The sequence below is a fragment of the Ochotona princeps genome, chromosome 31 (genome assembly GCF_030435755.1).
Source record: "Ochotona princeps isolate mOchPri1 chromosome 31, mOchPri1.hap1, whole genome shotgun sequence".
NCBI classification, from domain to species: Eukaryota; Metazoa; Chordata; class Mammalia; order Lagomorpha; family Ochotonidae; genus Ochotona; species Ochotona princeps.
Window position 1 is genome coordinate 831,710 of NC_080862.1, and position 19,358 is coordinate 851,067.

A 19,358-nucleotide genomic window follows, 5' to 3' on the forward strand; every position below is an offset into this window, starting at 1 on the left:
CAGAGAGAAACCAGGGAAACATGCCATGGAAAATTGAGGAAATTAAGTTGGTATTCGACGTGAATGTGAGCTAGCATTCTCTTTGTTCCTTCTCCTCTATTATGCCCTGAGCCCCAGATGCTCTGCTTCCTTGCAGAAGGTATGGAGTACTCTCAATCCCATCCCATCCCCACACTCTACCTGCCTAGCCTTTTACTGTGGGTATGTAGCACACTGGGGAGAGAGGGATGGTGCTGACAGATTTTAATTCCACCTGAGTCACATCAAGAGCCCTTGCTTGGCGCCTTCCCTCAGCCAGCCCACAGCTCATACATGCACAGGATGCACTTAGAGCAGAGCTGAGTTCCTGGGGAGTGTTCTTGGCTCACAGGGCGTGATGGTGGTGCTGGGGTGGCAGTTGCTGCAAGAGCCAGATTTCTCCACCAAGGGCGCCTAGGTTGGCATCTGAGAGCAGTTGCTATTTGCACTCAGTGGGTGGTTGCTATGTTAAGCAGATTGCCAGCTGGAGATCTAGATCTTGAAACCCAGCAACCAAAGCTTCCTGAAGACAATACTCTAACTGTGTCCCAAATGTGAAGATGGTCAGCAACATTGCAGCTGGCCTGTCAGTACCCGCCACAGCAACAAGGAGCTTGGCTGGACGGCTTTGGGGGCCGTGTGGGCGGAGGGACTGAAGATATCACGCAAAACAAAGAGCCACTTCAGGGCCCTGTGCTCAGAGTTTAGTGTTGGGGGGCCCGCACTACAAGGGCTAAATGGGCAGCCACAGAATTGAAGGCAAAAGGTTAAATACCATTCACAGATGTCTTTGAGGAAGCTTGAGAGCCAGTGTTCTAGAAAGCAAAGCGTTCCCAAAGGACTCCAGGCCCTGGGACCTGTGGGCTTGGAGGAGGCCAGTGCCTGGCCCCCTTTTGCATAAAAATGCTGATCCATATTCAGGAGAAGCTAGCAGCGAGTCGCCACCACCTGCCAATAAAAAAGGAGCGGGGAGGGGTTGGAAAGGGGAATATAGAGCAGGTAAGAAAAAGAAGAGGAGAGGAGGTGATGGGGATTAAAGAAGCAGGCAAAGAGAGGAGCTGGGAAGGAGGAGGACAGGGGCATAGCCAGGGACAGAGGGAGTGGAACATGTGTTGAGTGCCAGTCCCAGGGCGGCCACTCCTTCCTAAGCCCCTATGCTTCGCACCTGTTTTCTAACTAAATCTTTGGAACTATCAGAATTGGTCCCAGTAAAGTGTACAGAGGGGGCTTATTCCTATTTTTAAAATAATGAACTTTCTCTGCCTAGCCCCCAAGATCCAAACTGAGATAAACCACATTGATTCATTCTGCACTGACAACGTAAGCTATGCACAGCCCGAGCCACTAAATAGAAGGAGAATTATGGAAGGAGCCCGTTAAGCCCATTGAATTATTCTGACTGCATAGCCCTTGGTCTGTGAAGTCCTGTGTGTTCTGGAGGGAACCAGGGAGTTGAATACAATGTTCTAAGTGGGCCTGGGTGAGGTAATTAAAGGCGGCAGGTACTTGGCTTCTGTGCCCATAGTTAGTAGGAAGTTACAAGCTTATGGCAAAGCGAAGACCATGTGCCCCCTCTAAGGAGAGCAACACTGCCCCCGCCCGACGTTGCCACTTGGGAAGGTAGCCTCAGTGTCACCGCACTTTGCCCTTTTTCGACACGGGGCAGAGGCCTCGTGTGGACTTCAGTGGGTTGACAAAAGGTGCTCGTAGGTCCTCTGTGTGTTTTTCCGATCTGAGAGCAGATCACTTCTCACCTGTGTTCCTTTTGTTTCCAGGCCATTATGTTTATGTGGACGCCTCCTTTGCCAAGCAGGGGGAGAAAGCCGTGCTGCTCAGTGCAGACTTGCAGGCTGAGGAATGGAGCTGCCTGCGCCTGGTCTACCAGATAACCGCGTCGTCACAGCCTCTCTCAGAGCCCAGTCAGCTGAGCCTCTATGTGAGGCTCGAAGACGAAAACTTGGATCGCTTGCTTTGGTCGGCTAAGGAACCCTCGGATAGCTGGCTCATAGCCAGCCTGGATTTGCAAAACAGTCCCAAGAAATTCCAGGTAGATGGGGCTGAGGAGGCAGCTGCGGAGTTTATCACGTGCACTTTATGCTTATCTGAGATCTTAGGAAAACTTGTGCTGTTGAAGTGAGTTATGTCCCGCATACAGCAGGTGATGTGCTGTATCCTGGATGATTCATGGAAGAATACTAGCACTGTGAATTAATGGCTGTGTATTCAGAAGAGCCTCTTCATAGGTTGTTTTCCCTTCCATTTAAATGGGATTTCTATAACAATCTAAATAGACCTGAAACCAACCTCTTCACTGAAACTGGGGTTTCTAACAGGCTTGTGGGACTATTCTCATTTCCAATCATTTTTGTTCCATCCTTCTAAATTGTATGTGGTGTGTGTTTATGTTATCTTCCTAATGATTTATTTGAAAACTTTGTAATAAAACATTAGCTGCAATAAGAAAAACAATGAAAATACTTTGGCGGAGGAAAGATGCTGAAAGGATGTGTAGGGTAGGGGAGGTCGAGTGGGCTGTGTACTGCAGCAGGGAGCGGAGGAAGGAGCTGGACGGTGTGGCCATGGGGCGATGTTTTGTAAGAATCATCACAAAAATGTGCTCCAGCCCTCACTTACCTTTCAGCTCCTGTCCCTCCCTCTTCTTGGGAAAGTTTTGCAATATTGTGCTCGCTCACCGCCCGCCCTTAGCTTGGAGTCCCTCTGCAGTGGGCAGTAGTTGACGGGAGGACAATCGGTGTCTCAGTTTCCTGTTTCACAACGTCCTCCTCACAGTGATCACACCCTAAATCTACCAGCCTTCATGCAAAGTGTCAGGCTAAAATCACATCTGGAAAAGCTGTTACCCCCGACAACAGGACCGTAACGCACTGCAACAACCCTTGAACTCGGGCTCGGCAGCGTGGCCTAGTGGCTAAGGTCCTCGCCTTGATCCCATATGGCCGCTGGTTCTAATCCCGGCGGCTCTACTTCCTCTCTGTCTCTCCTCCTCTCAGTGTATCTGACTTTCTAATAAAAATAAAATAAATCTTAAAAAAAAAAAAAAAACCAACCCTTGAACTCTGCCGCACATCCTTGTCCGTTACGTAGACATTTCCAACATCTTCATCAATGTGCTCAGTCTCATGTGATCTCCCACCGTTTAATCTGGCGTTTCCTGCCTGTTCCTCCCCCTGGGTCCGCTGCCTTCCACTCCTGAAAATTTCCTCAGGGCCACAAACTTTGCTGGCCATCTATGGTGAACAGTTAGTTCTTCCACATGCATTAGAGAAGGTGGCGCTGGGACGTAGCACAGATGTCTCTTAGCTCGTATTGGCACCGTCCTCAAAGTCGGAGTATACACCTGTGTGATAATGCATACACACGCATGTGTACCCAGCGTGCTGGCACATGCCCATTCATTTTAAACAGTCCATAGTGAGGTTGGTATCCAGTAGCAATTAGTGAAGACTCACAATCCTGGCTGCTTGTAATTGCTGATGAGTTCCTAACCACTAGCTGAAAGCTGGCTCAAAGAGCTCCGCGTTGAGAAGCCTCACTCCCCTTCTTCCCCATGTCTTCTGCAGATTTTAATAGAAGGAGTACTAGGACAAGGAAACACAGCCAGCATCGCACTGTTTGAAATCAGGATGACAACTGGCTACTGCATTGGTGAGTTTGTTTTTGTTGGATCAGAACGTGAATCTGTTTCTACAGTTGACTGTTGCCAGAAGAAACTGAATCAATCCTAAAGATCAAGTATGTAGCGGAACAGGCAGTGGACAATGCTCAGGGGTTTGAATTCTTTGCTGGACTCGCTTGAGTGCCGTTTGCGCTTCTGTCTCGAGCATCCATCAGCATGACTCATGATCATGGGAGGTTCAGTTAGCCCTGCACTTGGACTGGCTGGATCACTGAAAGAAAGCGTAACCGCAAGTTGCTGCCCTCAGCATGTTCTCGTCAAAACAGCTCCCACGTTGCTGCGGGCGCGGCTTTCTGCAGCGTTTGCCAGGACGGCAAGCCTTGTGGAACCCTTTCCTTTGCTCTGCTCGTGGCCTGCCGCAGCCCGTCTTGCTAGTGGCCGTTATCACTGCTGCTGCACCTGGGCTGGGCTAGCTGGGCGTGTCTTCTGTTGCAGGACGATGGCGGCCCACCTTTTACTTGCCTGACACTGAAGTGTTTCTACAATACCAGGCTACTTCAAAACCTTCAAAGAAAACGCACTTAAAAGATACGCATTTTTGGTGCAGAAAAGTAATTGATGCCCATGCATGTTTGTAGTGAGCATTGAAAGCGGATAAAGAGAGAGGGAATGGGGAGTTGAGTGTGAGAGAAAAAGGCTGGAGAGTGGATACTTCCTGCAGAGAAGGTGCCTTTAGGCCCAGGCTCCGTTGCTAGACCTCCATGCAGCCTGATTGCACGTGGCATGCGCATGCGGCACGCACACCGCACAGCTGACCTCTCACCCTCTGTCTGAATGCCTGTAAAATGCTCCCCTCAGTGGCTTCTCCTGAGGACAACATATCACAAACATAAAGGTAGTTGGTCTGCTGCTGGGCCCCCAACACATCTTAACTGCCTTTTTCCTGGCGGGATGGTAGCAACAGGGCACTCTGTACCTGAGTGAGTTGGGGAGAGCTCATGGAATCACCACAAAGGTGTGAGTGGTAAAAGAAAGCTTCAAGGGATAGCTTTCCCTCCCTCCCCTCCTTGAATTTGTTTATTTGAAAGAGTTACAAAGAGTGAGACGTCTCACGTTTTCTGGTTTCACTTCCCAGGTGGCTGCAGTGACAGGGCCCAGGCTAGGATGAAGCCAGGAGCCTGGAGCTTCTTCCAGGTCTCCCACAGGTGGCAGGGACCCAAGCACTTGGCCCATCTTCCCTGGTTTTCCCAAGCATTAGCAAGAAGCTGGATCAGAAGTGGAGCAGTCAGGACATGAATTAATACCCATATGGGATGCGGATGTTAGCGGCAGCAGTGTTACGTGCTACCCCACAGGGCCGGCCCTAAGAATTCAGGTCTTGATGCCTTGCAGAAGTTGTCTCTCCTCTTGACCTGCATGGCGGGCAAGGAAGAGACAGGGGACAGTCCCAAGGGGTGACTGTGTCTTTATGACATGGGGTTTTACATCTCTCCCACCAGAATGCGACTTTGAAGAAAACCATCTGTGTGGCTTTGTGAACCGCTGGAACCCCAACGTGAACTGGTTTGTTGGGGGAGGAAACATCCGGAACTCTCACTCCGTGCTCCCACAGGATCACACCTTCCAGAGCGAGCTGGGTGAGTGGGGCGCGGAAGATGCAGGGTGTACACGAAGTCCTTCTGCCGGGCTGAATGCCGCTGCCTTCTCTTCCCACCCCCTCCGTGGCCCTGGACCTCTGTCCACACCGGAGGAGGACGGTGGGAGAGTGGGGTGTGAGCGCAGTGACCCAGGAGACGGCCGCCTCATTAGGAGCGTCACTTCTGACTGGGGTTTGCAGGGTTCACATTGCTGTGTCACGCTTTCTTTTCTTGTTTCTTGTTTGCGAAGACAAGATTGGAGTGTTTCCCTAAAAGCGGGTTGAACTACGAGAACAGTGTTGAAAAGCCTCTCCAGCGGCAGCCATGATTAATTCTGAATATTGTGTGCAGCACGGCCCCCTAGCGGCCGAGTCAGCTGGGTCGCTGCAAGGAAAATGGAGCCCTGGGGTTGAGTGACTAATCTTCGTGTCCCACCCAGCCAGGCATGAGCAAATCCATGCCAGCTCTTTCCTGTCAGATTCCAAGCTCTACTTTTTGTTGTTTGTCTATTTATTTTAGGTTTTTTTAGTTTGTATGATTGTTTGTTTGCTATGAGGGGTTTTCGGAGCGATCCTGATGGTCATTGCAAGGGAGGGTGGGGGTCCAGAGCTGGAGCCAGGCTCGGACCAGAGAAAGCTCTCCTCCCTGGTCCCGAAGGACGTTTATTGTTCTTCTGTTTCTGCGGACCGCTCAGGGCTTCTGGTTGTCTTTCCGATGACGTTGGTTTCTGCACGGTAGTGTTTGGACTTCTTCCATTCCCAGCGGAAGCTCCGGTTGGGGGTGGGTGACCTCAGAGTACTCGGCCTCCGAGGGCATCCAATTCCCTGTGGCCTCCTTGGCAGTTGGGATATAGTCCTTGTTGCTCGTATTAATAGTTTGTGATGAAGGTCTGGGAGTCTTCATGGTTGGGATCCAGGCTTTCTGCTTGCCACCTGCTCCACCCTGGAGTGCCCCCCTGCTCCACGCACATGACCTCCTGTTAAGAGGTTGTCAGGATCACACCCGATTCCTCCCTCATGCATTGGTATAGTAGTTTTACTATTGTTTAGTGCCGCTTTGAATCTGTTGTCTATGAATTACCAGATTTGATCTTGATAGGCTATATTGTACTTTTTCCTCACTCTTTTTATGGTCCTGAAAGGCTTCCCTGCACTCCCCCCCCCATTACGGATTAACATAGCGTATTGAGGGTATAGTAGGTTTTACAGTTTTTCGATGTAGATCTTAAGTATTCTGACATTAATTGTTGGTTTATAGATTCTATCGCATTATCTTATTGTATTGTTGTTAGAGATTGCAATAATATTACAATATACAGGTACTATCTTTCAGGTTGTCATCTTTTCATCTCAAATTAAGGCAAACATGTGGTATTTAACCTTTTGGGATTGGTTCATTTCTCTTAGCATGATGGATTCCAGTCGGGACCATTTGTCCACAAAGAACTGCATTTCATTTTTTTTTAATAGTTGAGTAGTCTTCACCGTGGTGTTGGGGACTTTCCTGCACACCCCCCCCCCAAAAAATGTTCTGCACCTTAATTGTTGACAAATGTCTTGTTAGAGTTACAAGCCAGTCTAGATTATCCTAAAATCTGCCAAGATCAGTAAAATTATACTTCAACACAACAAATGGCTAAATACTAAAATGAAATAGACACGAGACAGCTGAATGGTACCTTATAGCCATTTTAAGGTATATAGCAGCCAGTCCTGTATACAAACTAAAATTGAAATGTCAATGAGCAAATCATAGGTTGTGGTTAAGAACTTGTTTTTTGTTTTTTTTTTTAACATACTGGTTACACAAAATCATGTCAATTCCATAATGTTACAAATTGCTGTTAATGTTATATTGGGACTCTTAATTGACTGGGATGATATTCTACCAGCTCTAACTTTGGACCAGAAATGGTCTCCCCAAGAAACTGGTCAACCCATCTGGACAATAAGTAGCTGGACTCTATGTTTGGTATATGTTTGCAAGGAAAGAATCTTGATTGAATTTGAACTGTAGTACTGCACCAAGGTGGAGGGATCCACCAGGGAGGAGGGGCGTGGGGAGGGGTGGGGGGATTCCCAGAGCCTATGAAACTGTCACATAATGCATAATAATTAATAAAAAAAAAAGTCAAAAAAAAGAAAAGAAAAGAAAAGAAAATGGAGCCCTGGGGCTGAGTGAGCAGACTGACAGTTTGAGACCAGAGCCTCCACCGAAGGGAGGCAGGGACCCTCTCCTGTCTTGTGGGCTTTCAACTGTCTCATCTGGTGTGGGTAGACTTTCTAAAAACCTAGGTCACGCTTACTTGTAACACAGTCTACTGCTCAACTCCAAGGTCTTCTCCAATGAATGAGCAGATTCTAGGTAGCCGATTTTCCAACAAGAACAAGAGCAAGAATTTGTCCTGGTTCCCTTCCGGGCCTTTCCATGTGGATGCTGAAGAGACTGTATTATCTCTGCATGACTACAGCAAATTATCTGAGACAACTAGATGTATAAAGAGAAAATATTTATTTAACTCCCGGTTTAGGAAGTTCAAGTCCCGGGTCAGACCGACAATCTCATTGGCTCAGCATCTTGTGAAGGCAGCGGACGGTGACAGTGGAGCGTGTGCAGAGAAAGGGACACACTAAGAGTGGCTGTGCCCCAGCTCAGGCTTTAACACCAACACTGTTGTGGGAGGGCTCGTTCCAGTGGGCCGAGGACCTCCCTCCAGGCACCATGGACACCTTCTTGGGGTTTCTGGCAGTAAGAGTCACTGACTTCTGACTTTGAGGCTTAAAATCCTGCAGAAAACAGTGGTGGCCTCCTCAGTATCCCCATGCATGAGGGCTCAATAACATGTTTCATTTCATGTTCCCTCATTCACTGTAGATTCTCTTTATCTGAATGTTTTTTAGCCCTGTCTCCACGTTTTTTTCTCTAATCTTCCTGTAGTTTCCCTTTCCACTTGTCAGTCTTCAGTGTGGTCTTATTTTCTCTTTCCTGTTATTCTCTTTACATTGGCAGTCTCAGACTCAGTTTCCTAGGGAGCCCAGCCAGATTGCATAAAGCAGAGACAGGTGGGCTGGGGGAGGACTGTGGTCAGTGTGAGAGTATGAACTTTATGCGTAGATTGCTGTCCTGCAGAGGCTGCTGTCGTGTGAGAATGCAAGCGCAGGTGCCAAGTTCATGAGGAAGGCAGAGATTTTGTGAGAAGCTTTTCATATTGTTAAAAGTCAGTGAATGTTTGGGTCTGCTAGCCACATCTGCAGATCAGACCCATCTATCCAAACCTCTGGTTTGTAGGCTTTGTTTTACGGTTGTTGTAGTTGTTCCTTTCATGTCAACCTGCCGAGTCAGGTTGAACAAAATACTGAAAAGTAATTACATATAAAACCCCTAGAGTGTTATGGACTGATGTGTTGAGGACAAATCTAACTTAGGCTCCATCATTTTCATTTGTCTGCTCCGGTGTTAGATATGAGGAGGAAAATGTTGGTTATAACAAGGAGTTCCCAGGGCTGACCATGTGGTATGGTGCGTAAAGCTGCCGCCATGAGGCAGCATCCCGGATGTAAGATTCTGTGCTTGCAGTCTAGCTCCATGCTAATGATGTGCCTGGGAGAGCAGCATAAGATGGTCCAAGTGCTTGGGCACCTGCTACCAATGTGGGAGACCCAAATGAAGCCCCAAGCTCCTGGCTTCAGCTTGGCTCAGCCCTGGTCATTGTGTCCATCAGGGGAGTGAACCAACAGATGGAAGATGCCCCTCCTTCTCTGTCTAGTAACCATGACTTTCAAATTAAATAAATAAATCTTGAAAAAAATGTGAGGTTTCTGTGGTTGATACCCAGTTTCTGGGAACACATATTCAGGGAAAAGAAAAGGATTTCTCTCACAAACAGATGTGACACAAGGCAGTGTGTTCCAAGTGCCAAACAAGCAACCCCCTTTCAAGTCCACCCCAGAAAGACAGCTGCTAGGATTCAGAGACGAAACAGCTGACTTACTGCTGGAGGTCCTGAAAGACATGATGGCAGCAAGTCAACTTTTTGAATGATGACGTGATTGCTACTGGCAGAGTCAAAAGAGAGCAGGAACGGAGGTGGCGAATCCAAGAAACAAGTGGAGGAGAGATGGTTGAAGAAGCAAAGTCGAGAAGGCCTTGAATGCCAGCCAAGAGGCTTCACTTTCTGTTACTGATCGTGAGAGGCCACTGCAGGTCTTTGCACGTGAGACACTAGTGCACCGTGTATTAATGTCGGCCAAACTCACAGTGGCAAGCTCGAGAGGTAGAGGACAAAAAGTGTAGAGAATGCCTTGGAAACTGTTTCACTGGGGTCACTAAGTTGGGAACAAAGACAAGTAGAAGAACAAACGTTTTCAGTTCCTATTTTTAAAAGTAAGCTGAGCACTTTAGACAATGACACAAGGTTGGAGTTTCCCTATGCATACACCATATTTTGGCTGCAAAACTGCATGACCCATCTCCTCTCGTGGTTACTGTAAAAGCCACAACTAAGTGTTCTGTGTAGGGTCAGTGACACCCAGATGCGCCAGAGTAACCCTTGAATCTGCACAAGGATTTTAAGACAGTTGAGTTAATTGGATGCAATAAATTGCCACCACCTCTGAAGGTCCTTGTTGAAATAAAGCAACCAACACTCTCATGGAATTTTACAAAAAAAAGCCAGGTGACTGTTCCTTCATTTAGGGAAATAGGCTAATTTTGAAGTCATTTTCCTGTCAATCTGCAGGATTCAGTAGGTGGAATTCAAACACTCTTGAAAGGCCAGTGCAATAAAATTGCAGTATTCCTTGGTGTCATTATCATAGCTACTCAAAGGGACAGACACATATGAGGAGCTGTTAGAAAACTTTTCCCAAATACTTAAACATTAGCCCCTCTAGGGAACCAGCATCCGATTCGGGGTTCCTTGTTCAGTGCATCAGGTCTTCATCCTTGAGGAGAAACCCAGTTGGCTAGGAAACCCCAGCATTTCCTGGGAGAGGCAGCAGACTTGTGGGCTGGTGTGGAGCCATCACACCTGACTTGGCTCCCTAGGGTTGCAGCACCCTATTCCTTCCCACTCTCATAGGTGACCGTAGACTGTTCTGGCTGTATTTGTGGCAACAGGGGTAGAGAAGAGCTTCAGAGAGGAGTCCTCGCCTCTCTGAACACTTGGGAGTGATCCCTTGGCATAGTAGGGGCTCCCTGGAGCTATTCGCAAATGTAAGAGGACTTTGGGTTCTTCTGCTTTGCCTAATGTCTGCACCAGATTTGCCAAATTCATCTCTCACTAGATCTTTCTCAGAAATGTTTGAGTCCCTCCTGAATATGTATAAATACACTGCAATTGGTAATACAAAGAGAGAGAGAGCGCTGAAGGGACTCAGGGGTGAGAAAAAGACTTGACTTGTGTAATATTCTGGCCCGAAGAACCAACAGGCATCGTGGTGTGGTCATCCCTGAGAAGCACCTGCCAGGAAGCTGTCACTCTGTCACAGGCACTTGTCAGTGTTCCATCACCCACTCTGCATTTTCCCTCCTCTCTCTTCTTCCTTGGTTATTCTCTCAAACATCCTCCAAAGGTGAGCACCTTTGCCCACCAGCCTTACTGAGTTTCCTGACAGCAATACTGAACGCTAATGAAGAAGTTGACCCTAGAACTAAAGAGAAGCATCTTAAATAGAGCTTCTTCCTCTCCTACCAGCATCCCGAGAGATGACACAGTCACTCTCATCAGAAAGAAACGTCTTCATGGGTCACTCACTTGTTCACTCGTGCATCCATTCAGCAAATGCCTGCTAAGCACTTTGTGTATGTCCGGCATTCTTGCCTACCCTCCTGATACAAAAATGTCACTGACCTCGAAGAAATTGTAAGAATCAGCTTCTCCCAAACACTGCCCTGCAGAATTCCAGTTCTCTAATTATTATCTTCTTTTTTTTTTAAAGATTTATTCATTTTATTACAGCCAGATATACACAGAGGAGGAGAGACAGAGAGGAAGATCTTCCATCAGATGATCCACTCCCCAAGTGAGCCGCAACGGGCCGGTGCGCGCCGATCCGAAGCCTGGAACCTGGAACCTCTTCCGGGTCTCCCACGCGGGTGCAGTGTCCCAATGCATTGGGCTGTCCTCAACTGCTTTCCCAGGCCACAAGCAGGGAGCTGGATGGGAAGTGGAGCTGCTGGGATTAGAACCGGCGCCCGTATGGGATCCCGGGGCTTTCAAGGCGAGGACTTTAGCCATTAGGCCACGCCGCCGGGCCCTAATTATTATCTTCATATGGAGAAAGAAGGGTGTTGTGTGATAAGATATGCCAGGAAAATCTGGAGTCAAAGACGTAAATAGCTTTTTTAATTTCCGGACTCCTCACTTCATTTAATGTAGCTCTGTACTAATATGTGTTCTGGTATTTCTCAGATGCTACATGAAACATGTTGGGATGCACTAGGTCTTCCCCCTGGATAGCATGGGGCTTTAAAAAGATGTGTTCTAAAAATTCTAAAGCATTTTATTTGAAGAGCTCCACCCATATAAATCAAAGGTTTGCCAAGATTGCTCTTGAAAAGATAAAAAGAACTGTAACGTTCTAAAATAAATAATTTTTTTAAAAAAGAGTTTGCTTCTGTTAATGCCTTTGCCTTCTACATATTGATTCTCCATGAACTCTATCCATTTTTTGTGGCAAAACAAAGATTAAATGGTTCAGAATTCTGCCTACAGCAGCAAATTTTGCTCTGCATGAACTCATCTCACATGCATTTGTATAATGGAAGCAGCTATGTGTTTGCAGCTAGGTAAAAACTAGAGAAATGTAAGGTGGGGGTGAGGGGAGCTCGCTGGGTAAGAACTGAGTTGGGATGTCCTCCCAGGAAGATGCTGGCCTTTGTGCTGTACTTAATGCAGCAGTGAGTGTAATGATCTAGACGGGGGTGTTCCTTCGTGTGTTTGTATGGTTTTCACAGTTTGTCCTGGCTGGCGAGACGGGGTTTTAAGGTGAGGAATTAAATCTTGTCTAATGAAGGCAGTGACTGAAATCGTGCCGTGAGAGCAGTGGTGGGACTTCGCTGGAATCCTGGAGGGGATGTCGCTTTGCCCTGTTCTTGTCTTTCTTGATTCTGATTCATCATGCATGAGCTCTTTCTCTGTTAATGTTTTATGAAGTGGAACAGAGTCTTTCTCAAGGTAACCTCCTGACAGCTCAGATCATTCCCGTTTTCTCCACACCTGAGCAAGAGCAAGATGAGGGTTAGACGAATAATGAGAGCAGTTCATGTCTGTGCTGAGATGTTGAAGATCAAGTGTCCTTGTGGTACTACTCTGGCAGGAACTGGACAGGATGGCAAGACGTAAAATAAGGTCAGGATTATTTTATTCCTCCCAGGACCATGAGATGGACGGATCGTATCTCGACAACCTTCTCCTTTGCTGTATATCAACTTCGAGTACCACCTTAACAACTTCCGTTCATTCCCCCTCAGCACTGAATCATTTGGTTCACGACCCAAACATCACGTAGCAAAGCAGCTTTATTAATTGTCTTCCACTTGCTTGTATACAATTTCTGCTGGGTCTTCTGTCCCCACCCTTGGGTGACTGCTTTCTAGTCATTTCCAGGTATGAATAAATACCTTCAGGTTCAAGGTACAAGTTCAGTCAAGTCACGACTCTGTTGTTTTGTGGGAATCTTCTTGCCCCAAACCAGACCAGCAGCAGCAGCAGAGAGAACCTTGCACTTTGTCTCCCGCTGCGTCTTCATGTCACTCCCTCATATGCATCCGGCTGCTCTGGCTTTTAAGGGACTTAAAAGCCCCTTACCGCTACTAAGCAGTGGTGCCCAGCAACAGCCTCTTCTCTTTTTGGGTTTACTGTGCTGGCAGGCAGCCCCTTGAGAAGAGTTCCTTTGAAGGCACTGTAGCCCAACCACCTTTTAAATTGCCTGGCTAGCTGAAGAGGAAACTCGCATCTCCTAGGCAACCATCCTTGCTGTCCACGTTCCTGCCATGGTTCCTTGCGGTCAGCCTCTTGCCTACAGTCAAATGTCAGGTGGTAGTCTACACTGAGCAGACTCTACCTGTCATTGATCCAGCCCTCTCCTAACCTGCAAGGCGCAAGGCAATTGCAGAACCCAGGGATTTCTGCACTAAGGGAGAGCATGTGGTTAGGTGACAGATTCACTCACCTGCCCGTTCCACAGTGACCTCCTTTAGCTTCTCTCCGGCTCAAGGCAAGAAAGGGGAAGACATCGCTCTTCACTTGAGAAGCCAATAGGAAATGCGTAGAAAGCCAGCTCCACAACATCTCTCCAAAGAAACCGCCGGCATCACCCTGTAGGGAACGGGCACTGAGCAGACCCCAGCACTGCCGGCATCACGTCATAGGGGACGGGCACTGAGCAGGCCCCAGCACTGCCGGCATCACCTCATAGGGGACGGGCACCTAACAGGCCCCAGCCGGCATCACCCTGTAGGGACGGGCACTGAGCAGGCCCCAGCACTGCCGGCATCACCCTGTAGGGAATGGGCACTGAGCAGGCCCCAGCACTGCTGGCATCACGTCATAGGGGACGGGCACTGAGCAGGCCCCAGCACTGCCAGCATCTTCTCGCAGAGGACTGGAGCTCTAGTGGGCATTGCTGAGTACTGTGATACTTCATCTGAGTTTTAGATTGTCTTGTTACAAAACCTTGTGCTGTCTGTGTATCACCCGCAGGCAGAGGTTAGTAGATGGCTTCCGTTGTGCGTGTGGACAAGTGGTGCCATTTGTGGGCTGAACATCTGACCTGGTAATTCAGATGGGGCTGTGGATAGCTGTGTGTGTTCCTCCTCTGGTCCCAGCGGGGTGCTGGGGGGAAACCCTGGCAGGCAGCAGGTGATGGTTCAAGTGCTTGGGTCCGTTGCACCCATGTAGAAGACCTAAACTGAGCTCCTGGCTCCCAATGTTGGCCTGGTCAAGCCACAGCTATTTGCAGAAATTTGGGGTGTGGACCCACAAATGGGATCTCTCTCTCCCTCTCTGCGTCTGCCTCTCCTACTCTCCTCCCCTCCCTCATTCCCTCTCCCTCTCTCCTACCTCTCTCCCTGTCCCCCACTCCCTGATCTGCTGTCTCTCTTTGTCTCACTAAAATATTTAAACAACAAAATTTTAAAAGTGGAAAAAAAAAATCTGCTCAATTCTTAATCTCCTGGGAAATCTAAAGTCTTCGCGTATAGGTTTTTTCAAAGTTTTAATACTTTAAAATCTCTTCACCCTAAAGGGTCCTTCCTGATTTGGTGACTATCAAATCCTGCTGACCACAGTCACCCCGCTCAGACTTAAGGACCAGTTTCCTCTCCTAGAAGGTCTGGAAGGGCCAGACTGGAGCAGCTCATTGCACTGGGCTGTGAGTTGCTCGTAACACCAGGTGCTGTGGGTGACTCCTCTGGTCCTCTTTACTCTCTCTGGAAAGGAGCCTAAGGTGGCACCTACGCTCACCCAGCCATGGGCTCCCTTCCTTCAGTGGGATTGTTCCCAGTGATGCTCAGCCTGGCCTGCAAAGCAAACGCCTGTGTTAGAGTTCTGAATCATCCCTACCGCTTCAGGTGAGATGATAAACTGAAGACAAGCAATCTTGAGCTCCTTCTAGCTGGCGGTCAGCAGTGCCCAGCTTTCCAGCAAATGAACGGTGCCGAGGGAAGGGGTGGGGACGGCATGCGGTCTAGCCTTGGCCCCATGTGAGGTGTGGCGTCAGCAGTCTCCGCCTGATTCCCAGCAGCCGCTCTGACTCACGTTGGGCAGATCACATTGTGTTTGCTGTGTGCTTTCTGGCTCAGAAATGTGGCTGTGGCTAGCTTGGCCCAGGCCTTTCTGCCTGAGCTGTTAAATGTGGCATTTCTGCTGCAAATGCACAGAATAGAATAGTGTCTGCCCAGCAAGTGAGGACATACCTTGTACCCAAGACTGTCAAATGCTTGGTGGTCACAAGGAAGAGACATTTATAGTGGAGATGGGTGTGAGTTCTCCAGGTCAAACACAGTCATCACGCACTTCCAGTTTGGGAGGTTCCTTAGGTTCACTGAGAATCTTCTGGAATCCTTGGAGACAGTCTAACACCTCTAGGCTCTGTCAGCTTGAGCTCTCAATAAACAAAGACTAGCTGGAGTGGGAATTGTGGGGGAGAATGGGTTTCCAGGTCTGAGGAAGAAGAAGCCACGTAGTTAAGAATGGGCTCCACATACTCATTGGGCACTGTGGACACTGCACATAGAGCCTGGACGCTCTGGAAGGCCTGTGAGGGTGTTTTTTATTCTGTTTATTTTCAAAAGCAGGAGGAAAAACATCAATACTAACAAACACAAGATCTAGCCAAAGTGGCATTCATGTTTATACCAGTGCAGTTGTAAATGAATGCAGTGTTTTATAGGGCGGAAGAGGTGCTGAGAGCCATGAACGGTGTGACGTGCGCCTCAGGGCGGGCGGGTTCAAGTGCAGGCTGATGGGGTGTTACTGGACAGCCCCAAGTCAGGGGGAGTAGCCTGCTCTGATAGTGTCTACCATGCCCTACCACATGCTGGGAGCATCCCGGGCTGGCATGCCTCCCCAATGCTGTGGGACCCCAAGGGGGAGGCCAGCGGAGGCTCTCAGTTATGGTCTCTGCAGCAAGTCTCAGAGGAAGTCTCCGTGGTCCTCTTGCTCCCAGGAGCAATTGAGCGTTCATTGTCTGTCCCTCCTCTGCCTTGTCAAGGTGGGGACCTTTCTCAGACTGTATTTGTGCTTGGAACACTTACAGATTGAGAGCCTGCCCTTGCTAGGCAGGGTGTTTGATACAAAATAGGCTGTTCAGTGTGTGAATGCCTGGACTCCATTCTTTCTAACATTCACACTGCTTTCCTGCCAAGGGGGGAAATCTTATTGACCAGACATGGTGGAATAAAAACAAATTTTAAAAGCTGTAATTGTTCTGAGCTGGTGGACAAAAAGGATGTCCAGCTGAAAGTACACGGCATAGCACCCTCTGTCGTTGCTTGCTTGACGTTTTTGAGCCTGGCACAGAATAAGCAGTAGATTTTCACATAGTTTGCTGTATCTCTGTGGCAAGGAGAGAGACTCCTTTGTGCTGTAGGGAGCCGTTGGGTTGTATTTATCCTGCAGCCATACCTTCATGTGGCTGCCTCCAGCGGAAGTCAAGAGGCCAAGGGGGCCTGCCAGGAGTAGTGTCACAAGTTCAGATTTTAACGCTGCAGGGCCAGTTACCCTAGATGTTCTGTTAATGACGTGCAAATTGCCAAAGTGCAAAGCGTGACCTTTGCATGCCATGTAAAGATGTCCAGTGTAGGGGATATCTTCTGCCCTTTTGGTAACCCATGGAGAGTTCACTTGCCACGCTCTTGGGCATGAATAACTCAAAGACGATGTGGGAGGGGCGGCTTCTCAGATGGTGCTGTTTCCCTACAGGGGTGTGTTCAGCCTGTGGAAACATCAGGCACATTGCAAATGACACCTCTGCCTTTCTGTGTGTTTACTTTTGGGCAAAAAGCGTGGATCTCATCTTGTATTTCACCAAGAACCCCAGGTCCCGTCTCATCTCCCACCTGCAGTATTTATCTACTCTCGGCCAAACTCCTTCCACAGCTCCCGCTGGACTGAGTGGGAGCCACCCCACTCTCACTCTGTTTCTGCCTGCCAGCCCTACCTGTCTTACAGTCCTTGCCTGTGTCCTTTCCAGGCCACTACATGTACGTGGACTCAGTGTACGCGAAGCACTTCCAGGAGGTGGCGCAGCTCATCTCGCCGATGACCACGGCACCCATGTCCGGTTGCTTGTCCTTTTATTACCAGCTGCAGAAGGGCGACGGCAATGTCTTCTCCCTGTACACTCGGGATGGGTCTGGCCTCTATGAGGAGATCTGGAAAATGGACACTCTGGGGAGTGCGGCCTGGAACCTGGCGGAGGTTGAGTTCAGCGCCCCTTACCCCATGGAGGTAGGTGTGCAGGGGCCCACACGCAGGTATGGGGGGTCAGGACACTGTCTCTCCTCACATTCAATTTCTCTTTTCTGGACTTTGAGCATTTTTTTAAGGTAGGCATATTTAGAATTTTTTAAAAAACGTTTATTTTAAACTAACAAAAATATCGTGTGCAATTATGGGGTGCCATGTAATGTTTTGATGCATGTGTATTTTATGTGATGATTAAATCAAGGTGATTAGCTTATCTGTCACCTCTACATTTATTATTTCTTCATATTGCTAACAATCAAAATTCTTTTACGGCTGTATTGTAAGATATAATGCATTATGTTTTAAATATATATTTGAAAATTAACCAGATACCTACAACAGCCAGAGTTGAGTCAGTCCCAAACCCAGGAACGGGGAACTCAACCCGCGGCTCCCATGTGGGTGCCAGGAAGCCGACTACCTGAGCCACCACCGTGGGCACCTTTCAGGGTGGCATTAGCAGGGACTTGGAGTCAGGCCGAGGAGCCAAGCACTGAACCAGCCACTGTGACACAGGCTGTAGGGGTCTTCATGGCTGGGCTAGAAACCTGCTCCCTGCCGCACGTTTTAACTGTAATCAGGCTACTGTGCAGCAGAACAGCAGATCCAGCTGCTGCTGTCCAGCAGCGATTTGTCCCCATTCAAGGTCTCCCCTTTCCCCTTCCATACCTTCTGTGCCCTCTGCCTTCATGTTTCCTCAATATCTCTTCAGTCTTCCTTCCTGGTCACCTTCATGTTCTTGCAAGAGTAGATTTATGGGAATGAGCATGAAAGAACCCAGTGAGCCAACAAGCATTGTTAGGTAACTCTCCCTCTGAACCTTGCACTGTGCTGGCAGAGATCAGAGCAAAGAGGATTCAAATCCCTGAGCCTCAAATCACCCCTGTTCTCCCAGGCTTGGGGGCAGCTCTGAGGTTACCCCTGGGGGCTCTTCCAGCCCTGGGGCAGCTCTGAGGTTACCCCTGGGGGCTCTTTCAGCCCTGGGGGCAGCTCTGAGGTTACCCCTGGGGACTCTTCCAGGCCTGGGGGCAGCTCTGAGGTTACCCCTGGGGGTTCTTCCAGCCCTGGAGTCAGCTCTGAGGTTACCCCTGGGGGTTCTTCCAGCCCTGGGGGCAGCTCTGAGGTTACCCTTATTCTAGGCCTGGGGGCAGCTCTGAGGTTACCTCTGGGGGTTCTTCCAGGCCTGGGGCAGCTCAGAGGTTACCCCTGGGGGTTCTTCCATGCCTGGGGGCAGCTCTGAGGTTACCCCTCCTTTGGGGAATTATCTAGCTTGAAGGGAAGAAATTGAGCTCATTCTTGTCAAGATAAACATTAGAAAATCAGAGGTAAACTTTTCTATGATGGCCCTAATGTGAGCCAGAGTATACTGCTTTGGTTTTAGAGAATTTAAAGTTAAGTAAGTGATAAATGACCAATGCACGAAGATTTAGAAAAATCAGAGAAATTAATTCAAAGACCGTGGGCCAAGCCCGCAAGGATGAGTACTGAGAACACTTATTTGTGCTTGTAAGCCCTTTGCTGAGCACCTGTACTGACACGCATCTGCATCCATGTATATTTTAGCACTAACCAGTGTGTTTAGCACTGACTATCCAACAATCGTAGGTAAAAATCATCCTCATGTTTACAGATGAGGAAGGAGAAGACGGAGTGTACAAGGAGTTCCACATCTTTTTTTCTAGGTCACACAGCTGGTCCATGTCAGAGAGCTTAGGAAAGTTCCTGGACTGAAATATGACTGCTGCTGGAGGAGGAGATGCAGCTCCGTCTGCAGCCCCTGCAGCCCCTGCAGCCCCTGCAGCCCCTGCAGCCCCTGCAGCCGCGGGAGCCTCAGGGGAGCAGCCCTGTGCTTGCTCTAGGTGCGAGATCACTTCAGGTCCTCGAAGCTGCACGCAGGCTCTCAGTCTCCATGAGTTATTAACACCCCGCTTTCCATGTTGCACTTTTGGCAGCACCTTCCACAGTTCCCTTTCAAAGTGCAAATGAAGCAGAGGGCGTCTCTGGCGGCCTTCCAGTGATGCCACCTGGGGGCCTGATGTAGAGTGGAGAAGACGGAGCTGGGTCTCGGTTTCCCACAGGTCCCATCTACGGATGG

The 19,358-nt window shown here is 48.8% G+C and overlaps 1 protein-coding gene across 2 annotated transcripts in view; it reads left to right on the forward strand.

Annotated features, from left to right (window-relative positions):
* The window catches only part of MAMDC2 (MAM domain containing 2), an 89,600-nt gene that overhangs the window by 33,742 nt on the left and 36,500 nt on the right, over positions 1 to 19,358 (forward strand). For both annotated transcript variants that reach the window (XM_058657385.1, XM_058657386.1), the window contains exons 3-6: positions 1,794 to 2,065; positions 3,600 to 3,684; positions 5,155 to 5,292; positions 16,989 to 17,245. In XM_058657385.1, coding sequence (XP_058513368.1) covers positions 1,794 to 2,065; positions 3,600 to 3,684; positions 5,155 to 5,292; positions 16,989 to 17,245 — 752 coding nt within the window. The remainder of the gene's footprint in view (positions 1 to 1,793; positions 2,066 to 3,599; positions 3,685 to 5,154; positions 5,293 to 16,988; positions 17,246 to 19,358) is intronic.